This window comes from Asparagus officinalis, chromosome 8 (genome assembly GCF_001876935.1).
Source record: "Asparagus officinalis chromosome 8, Aspof.V1, whole genome shotgun sequence".
In the NCBI taxonomy this organism is placed as follows: Eukaryota; Viridiplantae; Streptophyta; class Magnoliopsida; order Asparagales; family Asparagaceae; genus Asparagus; species Asparagus officinalis.
Window position 1 is genome coordinate 84,925,928 of NC_033801.1, and position 12,578 is coordinate 84,938,505.

Sequence of the window (12,578 nt, forward strand, 5' to 3'; positions counted from 1 at the left end):
TTACACCAACCATTACATATTTTATATTACAATTAAAATGCTATAAATAGGGGAGGGGGAGGAGTGATGATGGGTTAGAGGCATCGGATATAGAGAGGAGTTAGAGAGAATTGAGAGACAGAGACAGTTAATTTCTCTCGTTGTGTGATTCTTTGGTGGGGTTAGAGAGTGATCTCCCTTATAATCTTCTCTTTTATGATTATGAATTCCTCTGTTGTTCTCATCCGTGGACGTATGTGTTGTTCTCGTCCGTGGACGTAGGTCATAGTGACCGAACCACGTTAAATCTTTGTGTGTTATTCTCTATCTCTACTGTGATTAGATCGTACTATGTTATTATTCACTTTGTATAGATATCTTCTGTGATTGTGTAGCCCTCTCACTGTAACAGATAATCCCTGTGACCTTTGAAATATCAGATCTCCTGGCAACAATTTAACATTGTGCGATAGATATGATGAGAACAAAAATCACTAAGATAGTTCTCTTTCGGAATAAGTGTGAAAGTTTTGATTAAAAAAATGTTTCAAAGTATAAGAAGCAGCTAACCAACTAGAGTCTAAACAATAACTTGACAAATTAATGACCTTCAGACAGAAGATAAAAGTTTACATCATAATGACTGCCAATGGACTCGATGAGCCGATGGTTCCAAACAGCGGGTTGATAGCCAGAACATCGTCGTGATCGGTTTCCTGAATCCACGAAATTGTCCAGTGTTGCATGACATAGATTGGTTCTTTTTCCAAGGGATGCGGACCTTTGGATCTTCTGTACGTTTAAATAGGAAGGTTATACATACACTTTGAGGACATTATTCTTCAAGTTCGATATATACATATTTGGCGCCTAAGGATCCTATTCACAAAGGAAAGCAAGTGAAAATAAGGACATGAAGAACAGGCAAAAGTTTAGACTTTACACCAAAGAATTTACTCGTGGAGTGTGGGGGGTACTTAAATACATTCTAGTGTTAATTTTAGATAACCCCCTGAATTTTGGATGGTTTTCACATAATTCTCTTGAATTTGTTTATCTTACGTAACCTCCTGAACTGTGGAGTGTCTCACAATAATTTCTTAACTTTAACCTTTTTTCATCGAACCTCATTGTTATTGCAACTAATTGTATATAATGTCCTTGAGAGAAAACATACAAAATTAATTTATCATTTCTCATTACAGGCAACGCACCCTTCTCTTAGTTATCTGGACTTTTTAAGGAAATCTTATTTATTTACAAATAACATGTAGGGTGTTTCGGGAAGAGAATGTCAAGGTTCAGTGGGTTTTATGAGACACCCCACAATTCATGGGGATTATGCGAAATAAACAAAGTTTAGGGGATTATTTGGAACTCGCCATGCCGAGGCTCAATCTCTCTCCTGCCTCTGTCTCTTGCTCCTTCAAAATGGTTAGTTTTATTTTTCTTTTGGAAAATGATAGGGGCACACCCCCAACCACATCCCAAACCACACCCCCTCTCTGATATGCTACAGTGCACCGGGCCCCACATGAGATTTTAAAATTTTAAAATCTCATGTGGGGCCCGGTGCACTGTAGCATATCAGAGAGGGGGTGTGGTTTGGGATGTGGTTGGGGGTGTGCCCCTATCATTTTCCAAAAGAAAAATAAAACTAACCATTTTGAAGGAGCAAGAGACAGAGGCAGGAGAGAGATTGAGCCTCGGCATGGCGAGCCAATTGCCGGAAACTTGAAAATTTAGTTTCAACATGTATCTTAAAGCGGAAATAGGCAACGAGAAGTTACTTAAAGAGGAAATAAGCAACAAGAAGTTGAGAGACAGTTTTGTCGTGTTCAACTTCAATAGGCTTCATTATTTGATAATATGGGAGGCTGTCGCTGTAGGAAAGGTCATAAAGACAGAAAGTTAGTCTCCAAGTGAGAGATTGTTAGGCTATGTCGAGCCTAACTATCAGGCTCGACCCTATTCACTGCATTGAAGAGAAAAATATGCAAGAACAGGAAAAACGAAGTAGGCAACATTTTTGGGTGTTGGCCGGTCGAACGTTTTGGGTGATGGCCAGTCGACCGCGAGGCAAGGCCCGATTGATCGGAAAACATGCACACTACAGGGTGTGTTTCTGCATTCTGGTCGGTCAATCGTGAGGCTAGGTCCGGTCGATCGTGAGGCTAGGCCCGATCGATCGCGGACCCTGTAATTGGTTTCCTGAGATTTTAACGTTCTGGTCGGTCAACCGCGCCATTGTTGGTGGTCGACCATGACTCGGGTTTGGGCCTGGGCTCGTTTTCTGGTTTGTTTGAGATTCTTGTTTGTAAGAACCCTATGCTATAAAAGGGGTGGTTAGGGCAGCTTGTAAACCAACCTGAGAATAGTGAACCGTAGACGTAGCTTCTCTCGTTGAGAAGTGAACCACGTAAAATTCTATGTGTTCTCTGTGATTATTCTTTTTTCTCTTCCTCATCTCTGTTTTCAAATCGTAACAGGGGTTAGAAAACCTAACAAGTAGATGCTAATCTCAAAAAGTCAATAAACAAAGCCCATCATCGACAGACTAGAAGAGAAGCCAGAGCATGATTAACTTTAAAATGTAAATTTAGGGGCCGCTTGGAACTCCCATTATGGGAAAATATTTTTTTTTGGGGGGGGGGGACTTTTTGTGTTTTCCATCCACTTCTTAGATTTTTTTTGATGGAAAAACAAGGGATGGACCCTGTTCATTTAATAAAAATATAAGTATCTTTACAAAAATTGGATACGAACTGTATCCGTCAGTTGATAGATAGAAAACTTAATTTCTCTTAGCCATTGATGTATAACCTTCTTCTCCTAAACATCCATGAAGATGAAGAGAGGGCCTTGCCGTCATTCATCGTTGACATAGATATAAAGAAGAACCAAAGCCGGCCATACATGTAGCAAAAAAGAAATTAAATTTTCTATAGATCAATTTAAAAAACAAGATAACACTACCAAAAATATATATGTACATCATTCTTAGACAATTCCAGATTTCTTAACTGCTACTGCGAGGTATTGGTTTTGCTTTGAACACATTTGCCAACTGATAAGCTTCCTTCCTTCTTCCCGATTCTGTCCAGTCATACAAAGCAAGAATAGAAGAGTTAATAATTGATTCAGCTGAAAAAGATTTCTGTTCGAAGATAAATTTGTTCCTTGAAGTCCATATAGACCAACAGACTGCAGAGAAGATGGTGCGCCATGTGAGTCCATCCAGCTTTTTTGTAGAGATGCAACAGATAACAACATATCATCTAGAGAGGTTGGCCAATTGAAAGGTAAGAAATAGTTTCCAAATGTTGCCAGACTGCCATAGATGTATTACATGAAAAGAAGAGATGATTTTCAGATTCAATGTGCGCATCACATAGAACACATGTAGGATCGCCTTGCCACCCTTTCTTCATGAGATTATCTTTGGTTTGTAGGCGATTCAGAGATAAAAGCCAAATGAAAATCTGTATTTTGCTGGGTAGAATTGGATTCCATGCTATTTTGAAAAAAGCATATTTGATACCCCTGGAGTTTAAGAACTCATAATATGATTTAACAGTGAATGAGCCACTAGATGTAAGAGACCATCTAGGAGAATCAGCCTGATTTGTAATACTTTGCATATTAATAGGAGTCAATAGGTTTAGTTTAGCATATTGAGATTCATCTGAGATACTTCTCTTCAACAAAAGATGCTAATGCCATAAATTATTTTGGTAGATACCTTGACTACGAATGGAGACATTTTTGGATAAGGTTAAGTTGTACAAAGATGGATATAAGCTTGATAGACTGTTGAAGCCAATCCATCTGTCCTCCCAAAATCTAATCTTTTCACCTGAGCCGAGAGACCATGAAAGGAGATGAAGAAAAGCTTCTTTGTTGGAAATGATATTATTCCAGAATTAAGAATTGTTGACATTGCAATTAGCTAATTGCAATAAAGAAACTTTTCTGATGTAGAGATGATGAAGAAAAGCACCAATGAAAGATTCTTTATCAAAACATTTCCATAACCATTTGGATAGAAGAGCTATATTAAAATTTTTGAGATCTTTCACACCCAGGCCTCCTTCAGATTTGCTTAAACATACCTTTTTCCAACTAACCAGGCATTTAAAAGGTTTTGATTCTTTCTTACCATTCCAGAGGAAGTTCTTTCTAATTTTGTCAATGTCTCTGATAAGCCAGTCTGGTAGTTTGTAGAAAGACATGAAATATAATGGGATTGAGGAGAGGACTGAGTTTAGTAAGACAACTTTCCCTCCCATCGATAAGCAATTGCTCTTCCAAGAAGCAAGTTTACGATGTAAATTATCCAGTAGAGGTTGGTAATCAGATTTTGATATTTTTCCACTTTTCAAGGGTAAGCCAAGATATTTGACTGGAAGTGTGTCTAATTTGCAATTGAGTGATGAAGCTAAAGAAACTCCTCTTTTGTGAATATTTCCAAAATAAACCATAGATGATTTTGTAAAATTTATACCCAGTCCTGAAATGTCTTCGAAGATGTATAGAATTGTCTTAAGAAGAGATATATCTTTGTAGGTACTTTTGACAAAAATTAAAGTGTCGTCAGCAAATTGAAGACTCCTAATATGGTTAAGGGGATCCTTAATGCGCAGGCTAGCTAAAGACCCTTCATCCACATTGCACATAATCATTCTACTCAAGACATCAACTGATATATTGAACAACAGGGGAGATAGTGGGTCTCCTTGTTTGAGACCTCTATTGCATTTAAAAAATCTTGATGGAGATCCATTGACAAGAACAGCACAGTTTGAAGAGGAGATAATATGATAAATCCAAGAACACCATTTGTCACCAAATCCTCTAGCTTTTAGCAAATTTGTAAGAAAATCCCAACTAATAGAGTCAAAAGCTTTAGCAAAATCAATCTTAATCATGGCCACTTCCTTTTTCTTCTTAGAACAAAAATGAATCATCTCATTAGCAACAAGGATCGAATCAAGAGTAGATTTTCCTGTTTGGAAAGCAGACTGAGTAGGAGAAATGAGATCCTTCAAATGAGGAGATAACCTTGTTGCTAAGATTTTTGTAAAGATTTTGAAAATACAGTTTATCAAACTGATCGGTCTAAAATCTTTAACTGTTGGACATTCCTTTGATTTTGGAATGAGAGTAATGAGGACTTTATTAACTCTGTGTAGTGATGATGGGTTTTGACCAAAAAAATTCATAAGATCCACAAGATCATCTTTGATTAAATCCCAGAAGGATTGGTAGAAAAGAAGAGAAAATCCATCTGGTCCAGGTGATTTGTTTAGGTTCATGCTAAAGACCGCATGTTTTACCTCTGATTCAGAGAATAGGGCCTCAAGAGCTATCAGATTTGGATTTGGATTAGGATATAAATAAGTCCAATTGACAGACATGTTGCTGTCATGCTTCTGACCAAAAAGTTGAGAGTAATAATCATAGAAGGCCTCTTAGAAATGGATTTTTATTGTTTGGTTGGGGCAAAAACAACCTCAATTCTTAGAAAATCATAATTTCAATTGATTGGATCCTTGTCTAAAAATAGGAAAGCATACCCATATGAAATGTCACCCTAGCCAAAAACTCTTAAAATATTTTATTTTAACAAACTTTAGCCTATTTCCTCTAAAAAAAGTTAAGAAATGGATTTTACAAGTGATGTGGGATGATATTTTGGGAACTCACTTCTAATAAAATAGGTTCGAAACAAACATTGGAAGTGACCCATAAAATTGGAAAACTAACACATTTCCCCTTTTTTGGGGGTGTTTTTTTAACTTTTTTGGCCGAACCAAACAACCCCTTATTTGCACCACATTCTCGTGTGATTTGTGATGAATGAGTTGTGTATTTGATTTTTAATTATTTTCACAGAAAAATCAGTGATTATTTCCCTCTTCAATTTGTTGGATTTGAAGATCAAAAGGTGAACTTTCTATTAAAATTCATTTTGGACTTTCACGAATCATTCTGGCCTTTAACTATGCTCATCTTTGTTGAATCTGAGATGCAAGTCTAGAAAAAGGATGATTAGAACTGTCTACTGTTTTCTGCGTTATCAAAATTATGCTGCGAAAAAACAATTTATAGCGATAAACGAATAATAAGCAATAAATCAACCATAGAAACAAACAACTAGAATATACAATATTTTTATGGATAAACAATCTTACTATCACTCTTCCTTCTCGCGAATAGACTTCCTCACTATAAAAGAACTCTCTTGAATCACAAATCTGATTTAGTAGGAGTACAAGACCGCACCCTAGTTTTAACCCAAAAAAACTAGTCGTCTAACCTAACTCCTCATAGTAAGTAATTCCTAATCCTAGTTGGTTCTCAACCCTCAATTTGATCAGCTTAAATATGCCGTAAAACCAAAAGAAAGTTCGAAACAAATAATAAAAGGTCGTTTATGCTCAAATAGAAAAATCTTAGATCTCTTTAATTTTGCAAACCATTTTCCAAACGATTTGAGAGACTAATCTGGAAATATGAAAGATTTGAGAGACTGTATCTTGTTTGGTGAATGATGGTATACACATTATAAATTATTGCAACAATAAAAGCATATAGAATTATTTTTTTGACGGAAATTTAACAATAGGATAATTATGGTAGAACATGAAAATATATAAGAACAGTAAAAACTAGAGGAGTTACGAAACACATGGCGCATCAAGAGAAAAAGTTAACAAGTTCCAACAAATATTACAGCCAAATTACCAAATGATAAATTAAGGTGCAAATTCTTATACTAAAAACATAGGAATAAAATTATTCCATGGGAATAGGTTCAAAAAACAATGAGCGGATTCTGTCCTTCGCTGCGCCAGCGGGATTGCCAACGTCATCTCCATATTGTGTCATTGTGAAGGTAGTTTTCCACGAATTTATTGTTACGTCCCTAAAGATTTGAGGATGATTACCATTGACGAGTTCCTCGTTGAGTTTCTTCCAGTAGATACTTATTTGATCCTTGATGTATTTTGTTGCTGTCTCGTATGACTCACCTGAGTCCTTCATACGGCAAAAAACTGCTGAAGGTTGCAATCCATCCATCTCAGCCTTTAAAATATAATAGCAATTGGTAAATAATATATATCTCTTGTTAAAATAATATGTCTACTAAACTATCATGAATTATTAGAGGTGTTGTCTATTGTTGCGGAAAAGATGACAGAGCAATAATCAAAATAAAATACAAAAAAGATCACAGATGCATTTATATGACCGGGAGCAACTCCTACGTCCATGGGCAATCTCATATAAACTTGTACTAAATCAGAAGAGAGATTACAACTCAACACAGATGAGATCAATTTAATCTATAGATTCTCTCAAAGATAGATAACTTTGCTATTAATTTTATCTATAGATTCTCTCTTGGGATACTCTCTTTCTCTCAAAGTTTTCTTTTTTTTTTTAATATAAGAATTCAACTCCTTGAATAGGGGTTAAGTTCATGTACCGTAAATGTTCCTAAATTCCTATCCAAATAGAATTTCTATTGCTAAAAAACCTCTATTACTCTGTCTTTAACAAATTCTTATCCAAAAAGGACAGACTATTCTAGACCAACTCCAAAACCTATGATAAACTCTATTAAAAAGAACATTTCTTATTACAAAAAGTACAATGAATTTTTTTAAGTTTCAGAATATATACCATTCATATTCCTATCAAAAAAAATTATCCTAGCAATTATAAGAGTATGCAATATAGCCCTCAACCATCATCACAAACTCTAGAGTTTTGACATAGTTAGAGGGATCTTGAACATGGTAAGAGAACAATCAATATTCAAATCTCATCAATCAAGCCACTTAGAAACAGATTAAAAAACATATACCGCTACACGGACCATAATGCTTTGGTAAGAACTTATCTTGTTAAAGTGTATAAAATATCCCAAATAGTTTAGGCAGGAAGAGAGTGCAAATCGTTCATATTTTGAAATTAGTTTCTCAAGTCATCAAATTAAAATTAGTCCCTCAAAATTTTTAGGCGATTTAAAATTAGTTTATCTGGTTAAAGATGGGCTGAAATTGAGGTAACATATCCTTATTAATTTAACATTTTTGGGTGTGATAGTACTAGTTGTCCTTGGTTAACAATAAATTTAATCATGATTAAGAATTTAAATGATAAATATAACAAAGTGACTAATATATATATATATATACCCATTTTATTTCATACCTTAGAAGGAGCCAAGTCATCCATAAGTCGAGTGAGGACCCCAGAGAGGTAGAGTAGTTGGTGTGAGTGCTCCCAAAGATCGAGTGATTTTTCTGTAAAATTGTGGTCTACAAAATAAAATGCATGGACGAGAAACATGGGATAGCCAATTGAAATCCAACCATTTTCCACGTATTTCTCAAGAGACGGCGTTATGCCCTCGTGAATGTATTGCGCGTCTCTCAAGCATGCTTCACACAGACGTATCCACTGAATAAATCAGTTAGCACATGATCAGTATTAGCAAATTAATTAAGGTTAATTAACTAAAGATGCATGCACCTTGGGGGTTTAATTAGCTACTTAATTAGTATTTATCTCGTTCTATTTTATTAATTACCATCATCATCGGAAGTAGTAATTAATACAACAGGATCACGAGGATGTAAGTAGGTGTGCTCTTCATTAGTACAGGCACAGCTGATGAATGTGATATATATGAAGTTAATATTATACCTCATTTATTAAGTGAGGTCTGATGTCAAATCCGAAGTCCTTGAGGAAAACATATGCGAACTCATTAACCAAATTATATGCTGCCAAATAGCATAACTTCAGGTAATCCGGGAGGCCTTCCATGGCCTTGAGATCCCACCTAATAAATGAAACAAGTGGAAAAAATTAAAATGTCAAATTTTAATTATGTTAGCGTCGCTAACTTAGACATATTAGATAAATAAGTATGATCTATGATAGATATTCTTTACTAACACAGGTTAGTTTCCAACAAAACCATCGACTCTTAAACTGTTTTATTAGTATATTGCGTTATTTCCAACAAAACCACCCCCCATGAATTTTGGAGTTTTTACACACAGCACCAATGAACTTTATGAATCAGAGAAAGGCTCCTAGAACTTTCAAAAAATTATATTAAGCCACCCTGAACTATTGGAAAACCTCAAGATATAGAAGTTTGTGCCCAAGATGCAGGGGGTTTTGTGAAATTACCCTATAATAAGATGTTATTGAAAATACACGAAACATGGAGATGAATGAAAAGATTTGTGTTGCTTACGAACCTTCTAATTGCCGCTGTGAATAGTTGGGCTTCTTCTAGTGTGGCATGTATATCATAAAAATCATCGATCACATTTCCAACGCTAATAAACTTTGCCAATACTTTCCTGCACTTGGAAAATTTGGGTTCCCATATAGTTCCATTCGTCCATAGGTAAACTTCAACTATGCGGTCCCTTGAGAAATCAACTTTGTGTACTAGATCCAGTTCTTCCCACCATCTACGTATAACAAACATATATCAAAGTAACATTATTAAGTTAAAAAAAAAGGATTGTGTTACTAGTACAATTCCTGTGAAAACGGCAAAGGAATTGAGAAAAACGTAAAAAATAAGCAAAACAGACTCAACTACACCCTGGTGTGGTGTCTGCCACACTGGTGGTAGAATCTGTCATGTTTGCCATGGGTGTGGTGTCTGCCACACCCTGATGTGACAGAATGTGCCATGTTCGCCATGGGTGTGGTGTGTGCCACACCAGGGTGTGGCAGACTTGTTTTTAGAATCCTAATCTATTTGGTATTGTGTTTTGTTATAAATAGAACCACGTTTTTTAGGGTTTCTTAAGGAGAGAATTAGCATTGTTTTGAGCACTTTGAGAGGGAGATATTGTGAGGGAGTTGAGACCTTTGGTTAGGGTTAAAATCTCCTCATCATCTCCCCGTGGACGTAGGCAATTGCCGAACCACGTAAATTCCTGTGTTTGTGTGTGATTTTGACCGTTATTTTATGAATTGCACTCGTGTTTAGTGTTTGCGGTGAAAGTTGATGTTTTCATTGTTTTCATTGCTACCGAATCTATTACAACTTTAGTCATTACAATAAACTCGAATAAAATAAAAAGTTAATCTTTTTATAAGATAAACTCGAATAAAATAAAAAGTTAATCTTTTTATAAGATCTCCTTACACAATGAAAATAAAACAAGTTTATAACTTTGTCAAACAAACGTAATCTTTTTATAAGATCTCCTTACACAATGAAAATAAAACAAGTTTATAACTTTGTCAAACAAACGCAGTGAGATCGTTTATCGATCTTCTGCTTGCGTGGGTGTTTTTGCCTGTGCCGGGGGTTTACCCGTGGACCACTGTCGATCAGATCTGATTGCCGAAAAATCGGGCAGAGCTTCGTTGATTCGCGAAGGAATCAAGAAACCGTAGCGCTTATCTCAGCAACGACGAGATAATTGCCCTTCTTAAGATTATCGCAACGGGATAATCTTAAGGAACGAACCCGGGGAACTGCAATCTGACGAGCTCCTCTTCTTTATGCCGACGAACTCGATCCGATCTCTCCTCCTCATCCTCTCTGAAATTCATGCACTTTTGATCTTTAATCCGACAGGATTTCGCCTAATCTCCAAAGTTCCAGATCTAGAAAAATGAGGGTCTGAGGCTTGTATTTATAGGCTCGGGGTGGTTGAAATAACATAACAGCTCATTTTTGGGCCTGGAGACACCCCAGGGTGTCTCAGCGAGGCCGAGACACCCTTAGGGTATCTCGGTTGGGCCGAGACACCCCGTGGTGTCTCAACTCAGCTGAGACGCTTATTTTGCATATTCGTCCGTTTTCGCCGTAATTTCTTCGTCCGAACTCGGATTTGAGTAATTCAAAGTGCGTTGGAAAGCCAACGAGGAGTTCTATAAGATCCTATGATTGAATCATCTATGGAGTGGATGAGACACGAAGGGCGTTTCGCCTTTTGTAAGCGATACGAGGCTCCCGGTCAGTTCGTATCCTCGTTATTCTGAAACTCCGTTGCTTCACGTAGTTCATCGATCCATTTTAGGCATTCGTCGACGTTAATCAAGCTTCTGTGAATTGGATAGCGACGTTCATCATCTTTTCTTAGCACCAAGCCGTTCGTGGAGACCTATAGGTAATTTTTGATGCCTACAGATACCCCCTCCAAAGCGTTCCAGACTCGTTTCTTTTATAGAAGAGGCTGGAATACTTTGGATGTGATTGGTCCAGCCTTCGATCGGTGTAAAGGATCTGTAGTTAGCTTCAACTCTTGGCTCCTTCGATTTTCAGTCTACTCGATGCTTTGACGAATAGCTGAAATCCTTCCGGTGCTGCATTTATCGTCTGGCTGTCGTCGGAGTCTCGAGTCTAAAACTGATGAGTTGAGTTTGGCTCGTGTCATTGAGTTGACTTAGAACTGACTACCTCCGTGGTATCGTGCTGACTTAGGGTTTCAGATCGCTATATGCTGACTTTTTGTCACAACGCGTTGGCTGATGTTGACCTAGGGTTACGCGTTGACCGGCATTGACCTAGGGTTTCGGATCGCCCGACGTTAATACAGTTCATACTCGTACGTTTGTTGAAGTATACACAGTTTAAGCTCTTAAGGTATTGGAGCATAGCGGTCCCAAATGTTGGGGCTGCAGGACCAGCTGTTAAAGCTGATTCGTCTGCAGATATGGATCTTATTCCGAAGTTTGTTGAATGCTCAAGTTATGAGACCAACTAATGAAGATGATGCGTTAATGACTCGCATTTATATAATTTTTGGCAAATTCTCAGCCATCAACGGGTTTGATTAGCCTTTACCGACTATCGTTTGAGTCGGGCTAACATGCAGATTGTTTAAGTCCGTTCCGCATGTGACGTTAAGCTAAAAGAGTTAACCCTTTTAGTGCTACGATATTGAATACGTAGACTTCGTCTTTCTCCTGTGAAAAGACTAAACAGCGACGTGTATCAGACGTTGACTTAGGATTTTTGGCAAATCCTCAGCCCTCAACGGATTTGACGCGCTCTTACCGATTACCGTTTGAATCGGGCTTACATACGGATTGTTTTAAGTCCGTTCCACATGTGACGTTGTGCTAAAGGAATGAACTCCCTTAGACTTGATGCTACGATATTGAATGCGTAGACTTTGTCTTTGTCACGGGAATAGACTACCCGGTAACGCGTGTTAGGCGCTGACTTATCCTTACTTACGATTCAGGATAAAAGTCCCCAGAATCGGATTCTGATGTCTTATTTAATCGGTAAAAGACTAAACCGACAACGCGTATTAGGCGTTGGCTTATCCCTGCTTAGGCTTCGGGATAAAATTCCCCGTGCGTATGAAGCATGGATTTTGGCATTATTAATAACAATCTGCCATAATATTAAATATGTGGGCTTTTGTCCTTTTTATGGTTAAGGACTAACCGGCAACGCGTATTAGGCGCTAACTTATCCCTACTTAGGATTCGGGATAAAATACCCCAGACTGGATTCTGGTGTCTTTTTCAATCGGTGAAAGACTAAACCGGCAACGTGTGTTAGACGTAGGCTTATCTCTATTTAGGAGTCG

The 12,578-nt window shown here is 37.3% G+C and overlaps 1 protein-coding gene across 1 annotated transcript; it reads right to left on the reverse strand.

The window, feature by feature from the left end:
• Positions 6,612-9,992, reverse strand: LOC109822019 (probable terpene synthase 9). The gene is made up of 4 exons (XM_020388177.1): positions 9,264-9,992; positions 8,698-8,836; positions 8,203-8,451; positions 6,612-7,068 (listed from the first exon to the last, which is right to left on the reverse strand). Exons 1-4 carry the CDS (start codon positions 9,497-9,499, stop codon positions 6,778-6,780), a joined length of 915 nt encoding a protein of 304 aa, XP_020243766.1. The 5' UTR covers positions 9,500-9,992; the 3' UTR covers positions 6,612-6,777.